This window comes from Elgaria multicarinata, chromosome 14, assembly GCF_023053635.1.
Source record: "Elgaria multicarinata webbii isolate HBS135686 ecotype San Diego chromosome 14, rElgMul1.1.pri, whole genome shotgun sequence".
Taxonomy (NCBI): Eukaryota; Metazoa; Chordata; class Lepidosauria; order Squamata; family Anguidae; genus Elgaria; species Elgaria multicarinata.
In genome coordinates this window covers 2,464,469-2,480,514 of record NC_086184.1, presented here as the reverse complement: position 1 = coordinate 2,480,514, position 16,046 = coordinate 2,464,469, and the positions used below count along the sequence as shown (strand labels likewise).

Genomic DNA, 16,046 nt, shown 5'->3' with positions numbered 1-16,046 from the left:
GTTTGCAGGTCCCTCAACAATGGCATGCAAGAAATCAACTTGCAATTAAGCAAAACCTTCCACTGGAACCCTTGATTCATTCTAGAAAGCTTATAGGCAGCTTGGACACCAAGTTAGATGTCATTTGTTTCTCTTTTCAAAATGAGAGGCCAGAAGATGACCCCACCCCCACCCCAACATGGCCACAAAGCAGCAGAGCTGAGCACAAGCACATGAACGCAGAAAAACCGTCATAAACTCGTAGTACGACAGGGAGATGCAACTCTTTTTAATGCAAAGGCTAAAAGGTGGAAGGAGACAGTAGACCTGCTTTCCTCCCGGCACCGTTCTACCAAGGAAGGCGGAAAGTGGAGAGAACTCCTGGGCTCTTTTGCGACCCGAGTTGGCCCGAATCCAAGGAGATGCACCAGGAGGCAAATGGCACGGTTTGGATGGGTGATTGAAGCCAGGGTGGGCGGAGACACTTGTGCAGGGAAATTCAGGGCAAGGATTTAAAACCAGCCTGGTATGCAGCCGCCCTTTAGCTGTTTTATTGCACAAAGTAACCGGGTTGCAGCCTCTTTCATTTTCCGAATCGAGAGGCATCGAGATCTTGCTGCAGCTAAGAGGTCAAGCTACAATTGGAAGAGTAAAGAGTATGGAACAGTCACAGACTCTAGACTTAACACCCCAACTTCTGCCCCGGGATGTGTCTCTAGCAGATCTTCAGGGTTCTGAGGCTCTCTCCCACAGGCCTGAAATGGTTTCGGATGACATTCTCTTTAAAAAAAAATAATTCCCAGCTAGCCCAGTGCAATACGGCATCAAGTTGCCGGACAGCAAGCCACCTCCTCGTGCCTCAAGAGCAACGACATTCGGGAGAAGGTCTTCAGGCAGGTGTGGCACTGGTATTTCTTGATGTCGGAATGCGTCTGCAGGTGAGCGCGGAGGTTGGAGCGGTCAGCAAACGCCCGGCTGCAGTGAGAGCAGGTGTAGGGCTTTTCACCTGGAGAGGAAGGCAAAAGAGGCATCAGGAGCAGGCCTTCCTAACTTTGGTGGAGTGCCACCAGGGCTCCCAGGGACACAGCACCGCCCCCCTCTTTTTATTAGCAGGGGGGCGGTGATGTTTAAACATCCTCCTCCTTCTCAGACCTCCCTGTTCCCTCTCATTTTAGCTGTAATCCTCACACTGGCTGGGAGGAAATGGATTTTGCCAGCAGTGACATAACGTTGCTGGGGAACATGGGCGGGAGGGTGCTGTTGCACCACGTCCTGCCGTGCTGGTCCCTGGCCGATGGCTGATTGGCCACTGTGTGAACAGAGGGCTGGACTAGATGGACCCTTGGTCTGACCCAGCATCAGGGCACTTCTGATGATGTTCTTAATGTTCCTTGTTGTGATGCAAAGTGTGTTGGGCTGGAATGGCCAATGCAGACCCACCCGCTTTACAAAAAAGCTGCTCCCCATGAGATGAAAACTGCTAGACTTGGTTTCGTTGACATGATTCAACCCAGCAGCCTTTATTTTTGGACTCTGCCTGGGGGCGTGGCTTCAGCTACCATCATGATTTCCAAATTCAATGTGGCGCTTCCAAATTGACCAATACGACGCCACTGCTTCCAGCTGCACTGGCCCAGTGTCCAGAGTTGCCTACGTCCAAAGTTGGGCATGACCTTTGTTAGAGCCAAACAAAACGCTACAAAAGTGTGCAGTCTTTTGAGTGCTTCATCAGGGTAGGTGGCACAAAAAGGAGGGGAGGGAGAGGGGGGAGGGGGGAAAGAAAAGTAACAGTAATAGCAAAAATACTATTTCTTCCCTTGCTTCTCCGCACTCCCTGATATTCTTCCCTCCACCCACTAGCATGATGAAGAGTTCTGGAGGATTTGAAAGCTTGCACACTTTTGTGAAATTTTGGTTAGTCTTAGGAAAGGTAAAATGCCAGTAAAACATACAAACTAGAAAGGCAAGGGAGCAAACAGCCCATCATTCTCGCTCCACGGGGTCAGCAAGAGAGAATTCCCTTTCCCATCACCTGCAGTCTGGGCAAAGGTTTCATTTGGCAGCTACACAGTTCTCCACCTTCTCATGTTCAACTGGGAATGGTTTGCCTTGACTGCTGTGGAGCAAGCTCAGGGTGAACGCCCTCCGCTAGCCCCCGGAGATATTCATGCAAGTCACAGAACCCCTAACAAGGCTGTGGGATCAGACCAGAGATCCATACGACCCAGCGGGCAGCTGCAGCAGCAGCACCCTTGCTGGATCAGACCAAAGGTGAAATGATGACTTAAGGGATTAAATGAAGAAGAAGAAGAAGAAATCTGTAAAAGCGAAAACAAAGACCAAAGTGTGTGGGGGGGAATAGCCCAGTGGCACCAATGTTTAGGGTCCCCGACAGTTAGATAAGAAGTGACTTTTGAGCTTTTAAATTGTTTTGTGGTATTTCAAACACTTCTGGTTTATATATTAGTCTGTAAGAGTAATATTTTATCATCGTCGGTATGTATTTAAGCGTCAGTATATATTTAAACCTCTTTGTTTTTTTTAAGACAGGTAAATTAGTTTTTAAAGATTCTTTTGTATTATATGTTTTTCAGTGGCCCTTGATAAAGAGACATTGGCCTGGTTCGCATGTAATGCTAACCCCTGGCATGGGCTGTTGAATTCTGGGTTGACATGATGGGCTAATGCAGCCGTGCTACCAGCCCATGGATTATTAGCCACAGACAACCAGAAAGAGACCCCATGGTTTGTTCGCTGGGTTGTGAACTCTGATCTGGTCCGCATGTAGCAACAACCCAGAGTACGTGTTGAGTATGGATTGTCACTGAATCATGGGTTATTGTTGAATTGTGGGTTGTCATTAGGTATGAATCCTGCACTATGGTTTAACAATGGGTTAAGTCAGAGTTCACAACCCAACAACAAAACATGGATTCTCTATTCATGATTCAACAACAACCCACACGCTGGGTTGTTTTTATGTGTGAACCAGGCCTCTGGGTTATTTAAACTACGGGCTATCATTAGAACTGTGGGCAATTCAAGGGTTGTTTTGCCAGGCCACAGAAGCAGCAGGCAAGAGTGGTCAAAAAACCCCCAGCCACTCTCCATGCCAGGACTACAGTGCCAAAAAGGTCATTTGGGATTCAGGGAGGGAGAAGGGAGAAGGAAGAGGGAAACGAATAATGCAGAGATGGAGAAAACAAACCACAGTTTGCTCGATCATCTGCCAGACAAACCTTGGATGAAGCAACAAACCACAGGTTGACTATGGGTTAAATAAACCACGGGTTAGTGTTATGTGCGAACCAGGCCAAAGTCAAAAGCATTGAAGTAGCTGCCTTTTTTGTCTTTGATCGGACCAAAGGTTCACAGGGTTGTTGTGAGGATAACATGTTTGGGGGAGGAACACTGAATGTAACCCTGAGCGCCAAGGAAGAAGCGGAATCGACACGCGGTTTTAACACAGTTGCCAGGAGGCACAGCTCCACCCGGGGGCAGTGGCCCGCTTCCGCAAGGGGGGGGCCCTACCTGTGTGCGTCCGGATGTGCCCCTGCAGCAGCCACGGCCGGGAAAAGGCTTTGCCGCAGACCTTGCACACACAGGGCAGCGTGTGCGTGCGGATGTGCATCTTCAGGGCCCCCAGGCTGGCGTACTCTTTGTCGCAGTACTTGCAGCTGAAATACTTCCTCGCCGCTGCTGCCACCGCCTGCCGCCTGCAGCGCTGCTGCCGGTGGCGGGCCAGGCCCGAGAAGGTGCCGTAGGGCTTGCGGCAGTCCGGACACTCGAACCTCTCCAGTGGGTCAGCGGCCACCCCTCGCTCGCCCAGCAGTCCATCACCGCCTCCCTCCGCCGAGCTGCCCAGATGGGGAGTCCTCCTTTGGGGCAGGCTGAACGCCGATGGGAGATTGAGGTTGTTTTGGTTATCTCGGAGAGGAGTGCCAGAGACCCGGCTGTCTCCTGGGGCCTCCCTGGCCCCAACTTGGGGGTTTGAGCCGGGATCCCCTTTGGCCTCGCTGCTCTGTGGAAGGACGGGGGACAGGCAGGCGATGACGGAGCCCCGGTCCCAGAAGCTGCCAGCTTCACAGGGGGCGGCACGGCCAGCCGCGCCGTCCTGAATGAGGAGGGGTAACACCACCCCTTTCCAGGTGGGGCAGTATCCATTGGATTCTGGAGGAAGACACAAGAGAATGTAAATACCACGCAGCACAGATGCTCCACACACAGCCCTCTTCTGGGAAAAGCCCTGCAAACGTTCCCCATATCTCAGCTATGCCTGTGGCAGGGGGCATCAAAGGTCACGCATAGCCCATAGTCTTTCTTTTTTAAATAATAATAATAATAATAATAATAATAATAATAATAATAATAATATATTTATTTGTTGCCCGCCTCTCCCTCTGGATCAAGGCGGGTACAACACAAATATAAACACCATAAAATACATACAACTAATTCAAATGTTTTAAACCAGTGTATCATTAAAAGCAGCACACCATTAAAAAAGGCATCTTAAAATTCAACTGGGGAGGCCTGCCGGAAGAGATCAGTCTTTATGGCTTTCTTAAATTCTGGAAGACTGTTAAGTTGACGAATCTCTCCTGGCAAAGCCATTCCACAAAGTGGGAGCAGCAGAAGAAAAGGTCCTCTGGGTAATACCTGTCAGCCTTGTTTTTGTTGGCTGGAGTAAATTCTTCCCAGAGGACCTGAGTATGTGGGACAGATTGTACGGAAGAAGGCGATCCCTCAGGTAGCCTGTTCCCAAACCATTTAGGGTTTTAAAGGTGATAACCAACACTTTATACTTTGCCTGGAAACTAATTGGCAGCCAGTGAAGAGATTTTAAGACTGGTGTAATGTGGTCACCCCAGATGTACAAGTGACCAGCCTGGCTGCCATATTTTGAACTAGTTGAAGTTTCCGGACTAGGCACACAGGTAGCCCTATGTAGAGCGCATTGCAGAAGTTGAGCCTCAAAGTTACCAGCGCGTGCATAACCGTCTTTAGGTCTTCCGACTCCAGGAAGGGGCACAGCTGGCGTATCAGCCGAAGCTGATAGTAGGCACTCCTACTATTTGAGGACAATTATGTACATAGCACCACCAATGTGCACAGCACATGATGAGAGGGCAGCTCCCTGCCTTGAGGACATTGCAATTAAACGCCCCATGACACAAGGGAGGGAGATGGATGCAAGGATGGGGAAAGAAGACCAGGTAGAAAAACTTCAGCTCAGCTGCAGGAGGGTAGGGGGAACTAAGGAGTCAAGCCAAAGTCTTCCCAGAAAATGTGGGGCTTGCGGAGAGTTTTTGAAGGGGGAGGGAGGGAGAAAGTTGGCATCCCAACAGTATACAGAGACGCAGTTCAAGGCCACGGCTAAGTAACAGCAAAGATTTATTGGGGGGACAATTCACAAGATGCCTTATCTGGAGTCAGAGCCTTGGTCTATCTAGCCAATATTGTGCTTGCTGTTGTTCCCCACCTTGATCCGGTCAGAGAGGCAGGTAAGAAATAAATTATTATTATTATTATTATTACTACTTTAGGAGCTTTTTGCTCCCTGAAGCAGATAAAAACACTTCTAAAGGAAGTGTACACCTCAGATTTTCGGTGGGTTCCAATACTGAATCTATTTCTTTTATTTCTTTTATTGATACAAATATAAACGCCCAGTTAAAATGCAAGGATTTAAAAATAACTGAAGTTAGATTTCCTAGGCATTCCTTGCTGTTACGAAAGACAGTGTTGCTGAGTCCATTTTGCTTACCAAGGCTTTCTCTACAGAGTTTATTTATTTATTTATTTATTTATTTATTTATTACATTTATATACCGCCCCACAGCCGAAGCTCTCTGGGCGGTTTACAACAGTTAAAGATAGTAAACATTAAAAAGTATACAAGATTTAAAAAACCATCAGAAATATAAAAACTACAGTATAAAAACAACAGTATCCATTTAAAAATAACAATTCTGGGGTCCATTAAAAACAAACTTAACGTTGTTAAATGCTGTTGTCTCTATAGAACAGTATCACAGGTAAAGACTCAATAGCAAGGAATCCCCTTCCCCGCTTTTTGTTCACAATACTAGACACAATACTCTCCAACAGTTTCTGCCCATCCTATACAGCTGGGAGTTGTATGACTTTTTTCTGTCTAAATACACATAGAATTGTGCCCTTAAGGAAGGTTGACTGTCACTACTTGAAAGCCACTGGACTAGCATAAATGTTTCTGTTCTCTTTTTTTAAAAATGGATACACGACTTCCTAGGTTAACCTACTTCAGCCTTTATATGCAATTTTGTTTTAAAGAAAAACACTGTGCTTCAAATAGCCATATCTGGGTATTTGGTTTTAATTCAAGAGCTCTCTTCCAGTATTGTAAACTGTTGCAACAGAAGTATCTCTGTCAAGGCTGCTTCACACCAAAAAATTTTCCAGATACGTGCAGACATTGTGTGCTGTGTGCTCATGACATTGCAATGTGCACATGCAGCATACACACACAGTCCCAGCGTCATGCCACACAATGGAACTGAGATTGGCCACCGTGTCAAATGCAATGGAATCAGTGTGCCCAACACTAAAATAATCCTATGTCTGGGAGGTTTTTCTTCGTCTTTAAATTATAATGCCTCTAGAGCAGCCTTCCTCAAACTTGTGGGCGGGGGTAGTGTTCCCCTAGAGCAGCCTTCCTCAACCTGGGGCGCTCCAGATGTGATGGACTGCATCTCCCAGAATGCCCCAGCCAGCTGGCTGGGGCATTCTGGGAGATGCAGTCCAACACATCTGGAGCGCCCCAGGTTGAGGAAGGCTGCTCTAGAGTAAGATGCTGCAAATTTGTTCCCAGAGTGGTTAGCTTTGGAGGGTGGGGCTGAGGAGCAGGTGTTACTGTATATTTCCAAGGTACCATTTCCAAAACGTGGGTAGAGAACACCCATATTTAAGAATTGCTTTGAAATGACACAATGCAATTCCTTCCTACAAAAGCCTTGAGTTCCCTCTTAGGAATAATGTAACTCAAATAGCGTCCTGTACAAAGGAGGCAACACTTGGCATTTTTAAAATAATTGCGTGTGCCTCCCTGCTAATATTTACATTCTTGATCAGTGTACAAAAAGGTTAAGTGCCCAATTCACCCTGCCAGTTTAACCTGGAAAAGTTGCCTTAGCTTTCAGAGGCCCCAAGTGATTTGGTCACTAGGGATCAGAACACGGGAAGAGCCACACTGGATCAGACCAAATGCCTCTCTAGTCCAGCGATCTGTTTGCCCAGTGGCCAACCACAAACTCCAATGGAAAGTCCAACTGCAGGACATAAGTGCAACAACACACACACACACACACACACACACACACACCTGGCATATACCGTATTTCTTCGATTGTAAGACACCATCGATTGTAAGACGCACACTAATTTCAGTACCACCAACAGAAAAAAAGCTTTGATTCTAAGAAATAATAAACGCCCCCGCGATTCTAAGACGCACCCCGTTTTCAGAGATGTTTATATGGGGGGGAAAGCGCGTCTTAGAATCGAAGAAATACGGTAAAGGCAGACTGCTTGTGATACTGGAGGTAACATATACCCATCATGACTAGTAGCCCTCAATGAACTTCTCTTCCATGCATTTTCCCAATCCCCTTTCAAACCCATCCAAATTGGTAGCCATCACTACACCTTGTAAGAGTGGATTCTAAGGTTTAAAATTGCAAGGTGTGAAAAAGGATATCCTTTGATCTGTCCTGAATCTCCCACCAGTCAGCTTCATGGGACGACTATGGGATCGAGAATTATAAGAGAGGGAGAAAAATCATATTCCGATCCACGTTCTCCACCCAATGAATCATTTCATGTGCTTCTATCATGTCTCTCCCACCCTCCTTACATGTCATCTTAAAACTGCTGTTACATGCTAGGGACAAGTAGACAGGAATGAACTCAACAACCCTTAAGGCAGCCTGAAGCCTCCTACATCCAAAGTCCTAAGTTGATTTCAATGGCCTGAAACGTTTTTGAGTGTTTGCCACACCTTGCAGAGCCGTGTAACTGAACAGAAATATATATTCTATATTATTTAATATATAATTCTGTTCAATTACACGGTTCCAGCCCCCTGATCATCTCGGTTGCTCTTTTCTGCACCTTTCCCAGCAAAATTCTTTTTGAGATGTGGTGACCAGAACTGTACCCAGAGTGTGGTTGCAGCATAAATTTGTATAAAGATCTTACAATACTGGAAGTGATTATCATGAAGAAAACTGGGAATGGTCTCCACTACACACGAGCGCTTTTTCACACCAGTCCCCTGGTGCTGCATTGCCCCAATCTTTCACACGATTCTGCTACCACATGGTGGGAAAGACGCTCCAGGCCAGCTCCATTCCTGAGAGATGCTGCCAGCGACATGGAAACTTTCACCACACACTACAAGAGTGTTCGGAAACTCCAGCTGGCTCAAAGAGCTGCAGCCAGATTGTTGACCGGGGCTGGTTACAGGGAGCACACAACTCCCCTGTTAAAACAGCTCCACTGGCTTCCGGTCTGTTTCCGGGCACAATTCAAAGTGCTGGTTATGACCTATAAAGCTCTATATGCCTCGACGTATTCTCCCTTATGAGCCTGCCCGCGCTTTGAGATCTTCTGGAGAAGCCCTTCTTTCAGTCCCACCTTCTTCACAGGTGCGCTTGGTGGGAACATGGGAGAGGGCCTTCTCGGTGGCTGCTCCGGTGCTCTGGAACTCTCTTCCCAGGGAAGCTAGGCTGGCTCCCTCCTGGATGGGCTTTTGGAAGCAAGCTAAAACTTTTTTGTTCAAGCAGGTCTTTGGAGAATAATCCAGCCCTCCATCTATGTTAATGACTTATAATTTTGTTGTGTATTTTTTTAATTGTTTATGGTTTTGTTTCCCTCCCCCCCCCCCCCCATGTATATTTTAAACTTTGTAAGGTCGCTTTGAGGCCCAGCATTGGGCAAAAGGCGGGATACAAATAAAAATAATAATAATATAATAGCAACCATATCACGTCCCCAGGGGGAACCATTTCCCATGTGACAAGAAGTCTGGCCAATAGCACAGCTCAGCAAGTTTAGACCCTGAACAATGGTTTATGGGGAACTCCTTTAGATGGCTGTGTGCCATCAGCTATTAAGCACACAAATAAGTTCCCTCTGCCCCATGCTTTAAAACTGCATCTACGTTGCTGATATGTTAAAATAGAAAGGAGGGGAACCTGTTTGTCAATGCTGATTTAAAAAAAAAAACTCTTAACAATGCACAGTTTTGCATTTTAAACTCACTTAAATGATAACACCATTAAGACCACAGGAATACAATGATGTTTGCATCAGCTGCCACTTTCTGAGTAGTCATTAGGAGAAGGGGCGCCTTGGTGTCTGGACTCCAGGGCCCTGAGCCGTGCCCCAAAGTCCAGCTGATGTTGCAACACCGAGTCCAGACTAGAGGAACCTTTAGGCTTATATTTGGATGAGATTGCTCATAAAGCAGGCATTGCAGTGAGTGCATAGTGGCCTGGTTCAGACAACACGCTAAACCATGCTGCTTAACCACAAAATGGTTAAGGGATCCCTTCACCGTTTTGTGGTTAAGCAACATGGTTTAGCGTGTTGTCTGAACCAGGCCAGTGTGGAGCTTTTACTTTGAGCTATCTGCATTCAGGAAAGCTATCGACTGATCTCTTCTGGCAGGCCTATCCAGTAGAATTTTAGGATATTTTAGTATGCTTTTAGGATGTTTTCAAACAGTGTATACCATGTTTTAATCAGTATTTTATGCTTCTTGTTCCCCGCCTCAATCCGGTCAAAGAGGCGGGTAAGAAATATATTATTATTATTATTATTATTATTATTATTATTATTATTATTATTATTATTTTAGGAGCTTTTTGCTCCCTGTAGCAGATAAAAACACTTCTAAAGGAAGTGTACACCTCAGATTTTCAGTGGGTTCCAATTCTGGTTTAGTACTAATACTGGATCTATTTCTTTTATTGATACAACTATAAACGCCCAGTTAAAATGCAAGGATTTAAAAATAACTAAAGTGATATTTCCTAAACATTTCTAGCTGTTACGGAAGACAGTTGCTGAGTCCATTTTGCTTACCAAGCCTTCCTCTGTAGAGTTGTCTCTATAGAACAGTATCACAGGTAAAGACTTGATAGCAAGGAAGCTTATCTGACCCCTCAAATCGGACCATATTTGTACAGTTTCTAAAATACTACTTCACTGCTAATATGTCAATACTAATTGCTGATTCATAAATCTAAGTCCACAATCTTGACTTCTAAAAGAATCTTTCATGATCAAAACACACATACAAAAACTTAAACATACACTTTTTAAATTGGATACAACTCATTTTGATATATATTTCCGGCAAAATGTTTTCTTAAAGTTTACGAATTAAACCGAAGTACATTTTTTTTCTAGACATCTGTATGTAAGATTGAATGTCTATACTTTACAAAACGTTTTTGTTCATTGAGAAGTGAAAATTTAAGCTCATTCTGACCTTGAACATGCAATTGGCTGCCTCTCCATTTTTCACATAATTCTCTTCATCTCTGGCGATGAGCTCTAATCCACCATTCTCTCTTTGGATATTATCCAAACTGCTTTGCGAATTACGTACATTATGATAAAGATTACCTAAGTACATTTGTGAGCTCACTTCGTATCTTCCGTATTGGTAACAGTTACCTTCTTATTTAATTCAATCCTCTGAATTCCTAATTACCTTCTCTGCGACCTGCTTAATGGCCTGGGTCTGGTAGCTCCAAAACGAGACAGCTTTTGCTTTTTTGTGGTGGGAAACAGTCCCTTTCTTCAGTCATCATTTTGAGCCCATTGAGAACGGTGTCACCCAACTTTTGTGGCAGATCCATGACAGAGGGGAAGGGGGAACCTAAGAAACGGGTGCTTTAAAGCTCCATTTAGTTACCCAATTCTTCCTGCTGTCGTTTAAGAGGATCTCGTCCTTAGAGTCTTATGCGCAAAAGGCGGCGCCCGGAGAGAGTTTGGGAACGAAACTCCCGGCTGCGCCAGAGAGAGAGAGAGAGAGAGCCAGCAGAGGGGACGCCCGCAAGCCCGCGAAGCAGGGGGCAGGCGAGGGGCTGAGCGAAGGCAGGCAGGCAGGCAGGCAGGCAACCCGCCCGCCCCGGCAAGGCGGCTGGAGGGACCCGGCGGCAGCCTCTCCAAACGCGCGCTGTGCGCCCTGGGCGCAAAGGCGCTGGCGACTTTACCTTGGCGGCGCGTCTCCAGCTGGCCGTAGTTGGGGACGCGGGTGCTCGAGGGCTTCTTGACCAGGAAGGAGCGCGGCATGGCGAGCGGCAGCGGCGGCGGCGACGCGAGGGGAGCCGGCCGGGCAGGTGGGATAAAGCCGCGCGCTCATTAACATGGGCCGCCCGCCGAGCCAACCGCGGGCCGAGGGGCAGGCCTTGGCCGCCGACGCGCGGCAGGTGCAAGGCGAAAGGGGCGGCCCGCGGGGAAGCCCGAGGAGGAGGAGGAGGAGGGGGGGGGGGTCCTGAGCCCGGGGAGGGGAGGGGAGGGGGGAATGGCCTTGAATCCTCCGCCTTCCCTTCCTCCAAGCCCCAAGGTTAAAGTCGCCCAAAGCTTGGCTGGGCCCCCAGGCACGCCTCTTTTCTCGACTTTTGGAGAGGGTCCAGGGGGAGACGGTGGCTTCGACGTTAGTCCTGCTTAGTGTAGAACCATTGGAATGAACGGAATTTAAGGTCGGCGAATGGTGGAGACGCCCAAGCCCTCTGCTGCGCCACGAGTCCCGGCTTTGCGCGCTAAACCAGAAACGTCCGAGAACCCCGCGGTGCTTTCGGAGGATTTGGAATCCAGGGGAAAGACTTCCCAAGGATTTCCAGAGGATTCCCCTGCTGCTCAGCTGCAGCGAAACCGTCGTGAAGCACCTCAATAAAGAGACACTTAGGCCGGATCTACACGACTGCTTTAAAGCGCTTTATAACAGTTTTGACAACTGTATATGGAGTGTGTCCTGGGCCCCAACAGTTGTCAAAACTGTTATAAAGCGCTTTAAAGTAGTAGTGTAGATCCTGCCTTACTCCGGCTTCTTGAACACATCACAGACTAGAGAAACTAGTATCACTACTACTAGTAGTAATAGTAGTACTTGTAATACTAGCAGTCGATAGAAGGGCTGCTAGAGATCCTAGGAAGGAAGCCCAGCCCTTCACACAGCGGGACTTACTTTTGAGTAAGCACACCTAGGATGGCACTGCTGCTACTGCTGCGGGAATTTTCGTTCCCAAAGAGAGCTCCTTTGGTATCCTCAGAGATATTATCTATCCACGCACCTGGGGAGACATTGTAAACAGGGGGACCCCATTACTGCAGTTGCTAACACAAGATGAAATTAATTTACGGAACTCTCTGCCACAAGATTTGTGGGATTGCCCTTAGCTTAGATGGCTTTCTAAAAGGGTGGGGGAGCAAATTTGTGAAAGAAGGAAGTGGGGTGTCTATCAATGGATGGTGGTTGTATAGAACCTTCTGCTTCTGGATACAAGTTGCTGGTGGGGGGGGGATGGACAATGAAACACAACCTGCGTGTTGGCTTCCTTGAGGAACCTGGGTGGCCACGGTACAAAATAGGATGCTGAAAGAGACACTTTGGGTCTCCTCCAGCGTGGCTCCTCTTCCTTTCATAACAGTCACCGCAATGATTTTATCTACTGCCTTCCCCAACCTGGGCAGGATCTACACTACTGCTTTAAAGCGCTTTAAAACAGTTATAATTGTTATAACAGTTATAACAGTTAAAACAGACTGCACCTCACAGCATTCTCCAGCAGCATGGTCAATAGCATCTTTTGCTTTTTGTACCAACTCGCCTGATGAAGAACTCTGGAGAATCCGGAAGCTTGCACACTTTTGCGGCATTTTAGTTGATCTTGAGAAAGTTATTGCCCAACCGTCAATTTTAGCTCCCCTCCCCTTGCTTTCATTTTCCTTTTAATGTAGCCTCTAAAAGTTGTCCTGTGTCATCTTCCCTGAGGATGGGATTCTGCCACCCCTCTGCATGGGGAATGAAGGGAATGAGCCATGCACACCTTGGAGTCACCCATCCCCCAACCCAGCTGTCCATGCAGTGGTGGGGAACCTGCACTTCTCAAGATGTTTTTGGACTGCAACTCCCATCCAGGGCTGGTGCTACCATAGAGGCCACTCAGGCAGCCGCCTAGAGCGCCAAGCTAAGAGGGGCGCCGGGCACAGTGCAGCACTCATGCGCGTTGGCTGTGAGCCGTCCCGGCCCGAGGATTCAGCTGGGCCTGGGCGGGCAAGATGGCGCCCCGCGCCTGTCCAGCCGAAGCGAAGCCAGGGATGCTGGGGTGGGGGTGGGGCGGCTCCACGTTCGGACTTCCGGAACGCACCAAGAAGAGAGAGAGAATGTATGGGTGAATGGGGTGCCTGGGGTCTTTGAGTGAATGCATGTGTTCATGGGTGTGTTTGTTTGGAGTGAGTGATGCTGAGTGTGTGTGTGTGCGCGCACACGTGTGAGTTGGGGGGATGATTTGGAGGTAAGATTCCTATTAAATAATGCATTTTAGACCCATAGACATTCCTTTCCAATTTGTTTGCTATAATTGGCATGACGTATTTCTTGCACTTTAAAATAAATTTAGTAGTTTCAAGTTTTGTGCTTATTTTTTCCAGGAAACACATGTTCTTAAAAATCAAAGTTGGCATTTTGGGGGTTGGGGTGGTGGTGAAAGTAGCTCACCTTGCCTAGGACGCAAAATAGTCTGGCACCGGCCCTGCTCCCATCAGCTTTAGCCAGCATGGCTAATGGTGAGGAGTGCTGGGTAGTCTGAGATCTTTAGGCCCAACAGGTCCTCTATCCCTGCATAGATTCGGCTTGGGCAGAGGATTTTGAACTAATTTGACGGGGGATGCATTTTACACCCAGGATAGTGGTCATTATATCCCATCTTTTCTGTTCCTCTTGCAAAGGAAACCAAGGTGGCATAAATGCTACCTTCAGTATCAGAAGTAAGCCTATACACCAGTTGCTGGGGAACATGGGTAGGAGGGTGCTGTTGCACCGTGTCCTCCTTTGTTGGCCCCTGGCCGACAGGTGTTTGTTTGGCTACTGTGTGGACAGAGTGCTGGACTAGATGGACCCCTGGTCTGATCCAGCATCAGGGCACTTCTGATGTTCTTAATTGTCATCCTCTTCATTTTATCCTCACTACAGCCTTATGAAGGAGGTGAGGTAGAGAGAGTCATTGACTGGCCCAGAGTCACCCAGTGAGCTTCATGGGCGAGTGGGGACTAGAATCCAGATCTCCTGACTCCCAGTCCAACACTAAACGCTACACCGTATTGGATCTCAGAGTTGGCTGAACATGGGCTCAGCGTAAGCCCTGACCAATCCTAAGTTTCTGGTGTACCATCAGCAACTCCCATAATATTGTCCTTCAAACCTGCCCCTGGATTTTCGCTTGCAAACTGCAGGGCTAACCTCCAATGTGTCAGATCAAGGCCTTTTGCTCGGCTCCCAGCGCGCTGTCCTCTGTCACCTCCCAGAGTTGCTTCACTGGGAGATCTGAGGCACTTAGGGGGGGATTTGCAAACCCTTTTGAAGCACGGGGGGGGGGGGGAGGGGGAGATAAGCATGACCAGGAAAAGCCCAGCCCAAGAAATGTACTCACTTTACCAAGGTTTCTCAGAATTCCTCCTGCAGCAATTCCCTCGCCGGAGGATCAAGCATTGCATTCTTGCTCCTCCTTGACTTCTGCTACCTGTGTGCATGCTCAAATGCGGGAGGGGAGAGCTGAATTGTCAGTTCCCAACAGATGCCAAAGGCCAGCAGAAGCAGTCTTACGGGCCAGGCTGTTGAGTCCACCGTATTGTCTGCTTTACACTGGCTGGCAATGGCTCCTGGCTGACAACAGTTCTCCAGGGTTACATACAGAGCTCTTCCCAGCCCCCATCTACCTGGAGATGCTGGGGATGAACCTGGGGCCTTGGGCATCAAAAGCAGGGTCTCAGCCACTGAGTAATGGCCCCTTCCTCAAATAAAACGACGTAAGAAGCTGACTCCTACAGACTTAGCCCATTGGGCCATTCTAGCTCACTTTTGTTCCACTGACAGTCCAGGGTCTCAGACTGGCTTTGGAATTGCAATTCTAAAGGTCTCCCCTTTGTTTCTCCCTGGGAAACAAAGCCCTATGAAGAGAGACTGAAAGAACTGGGCATGTTTAGCCTGGAGAAGAGAAGATGGAGGGGAGACATGAGAGCACTCTTCAAATACTTAAAAGGTTGCCACACAGAGGAGGGCCGGGATCTCTTCTCGATCCTCCCAGAGTGCAGGACACGGAATAATGGGCTCAAGTTACAGGAAGCCAGATTCCGGCTGGACATCAGGAAAAACGTCCTGACTTTTAGAGCAGTATGACAATGGAACCAGTTACCTAGGGAGGTGGTGGGCTCTCCCACATGAGAGGCCTTCAAGAGGCATCTGGATAACCATCTGTCAGGGATGCTTTAAGGCGGATTCCTGCATTGAGCAGGGGGTTGGACTCGATGGCCTTGTAGGCCCCTTCCAACTCTGCTATTCTATGATTCTATTATTCTTTTTAGCACTCCAGGACAGCCTGCCTGCTCGCCCACCCAGCCTGACATAAGAGCAACCAGGTGAAGGCAGCCAGAGACAGTGGGACGCTTCTGCTTGGCCAGACCCACCACCACACTGGGAGCATTTATCAGCAGCAGCACTTCCTGCAGCCTGTGACCTGTGGATGCACCAGAGCCACATTAAACTGCTTCAGCTTTTAAGGGAATCGACACATTCTTTCATTTTGGCCCACGTAGGCTGCCATAGTTGCTCTTCTAGAACTGGACTCTATGAAGGGCCGGTAAAGATGGAAGAACAGCTTGTATAGGTTCCTGCCAGAAGGTCTATCTAGCCCAGAGCGAGATTATGACACTAGAATTGAATCAGCAAATTCAATTCTAATCCATTCAGAGCAGACTCAATCAAGATTGGGGTTATCTTTTGCATTTCCAGGAAG

General features: G+C 47.8%; 1 protein-coding gene across 1 annotated transcript; it reads right to left on the bottom strand.

Annotated features, from left to right (window-relative positions):
* Positions 1–740: 740 nt before the first annotated feature.
* SNAI3 (snail family transcriptional repressor 3) lies at positions 741–11,410 on the bottom strand. The gene is made up of 3 exons (XM_063141069.1): positions 11,247–11,410; positions 3,511–4,149; positions 741–985 (listed from the first exon to the last, which is right to left on the bottom strand). The coding sequence occupies exons 1-3, from the start codon at positions 11,323–11,325 to the stop codon at positions 804–806; spliced, it is 900 nt and encodes a 299-aa protein (XP_062997139.1). The 5' UTR covers positions 11,326–11,410; the 3' UTR covers positions 741–803.
* Between the last annotated feature and the right edge of the window lie 4,636 nt (positions 11,411–16,046).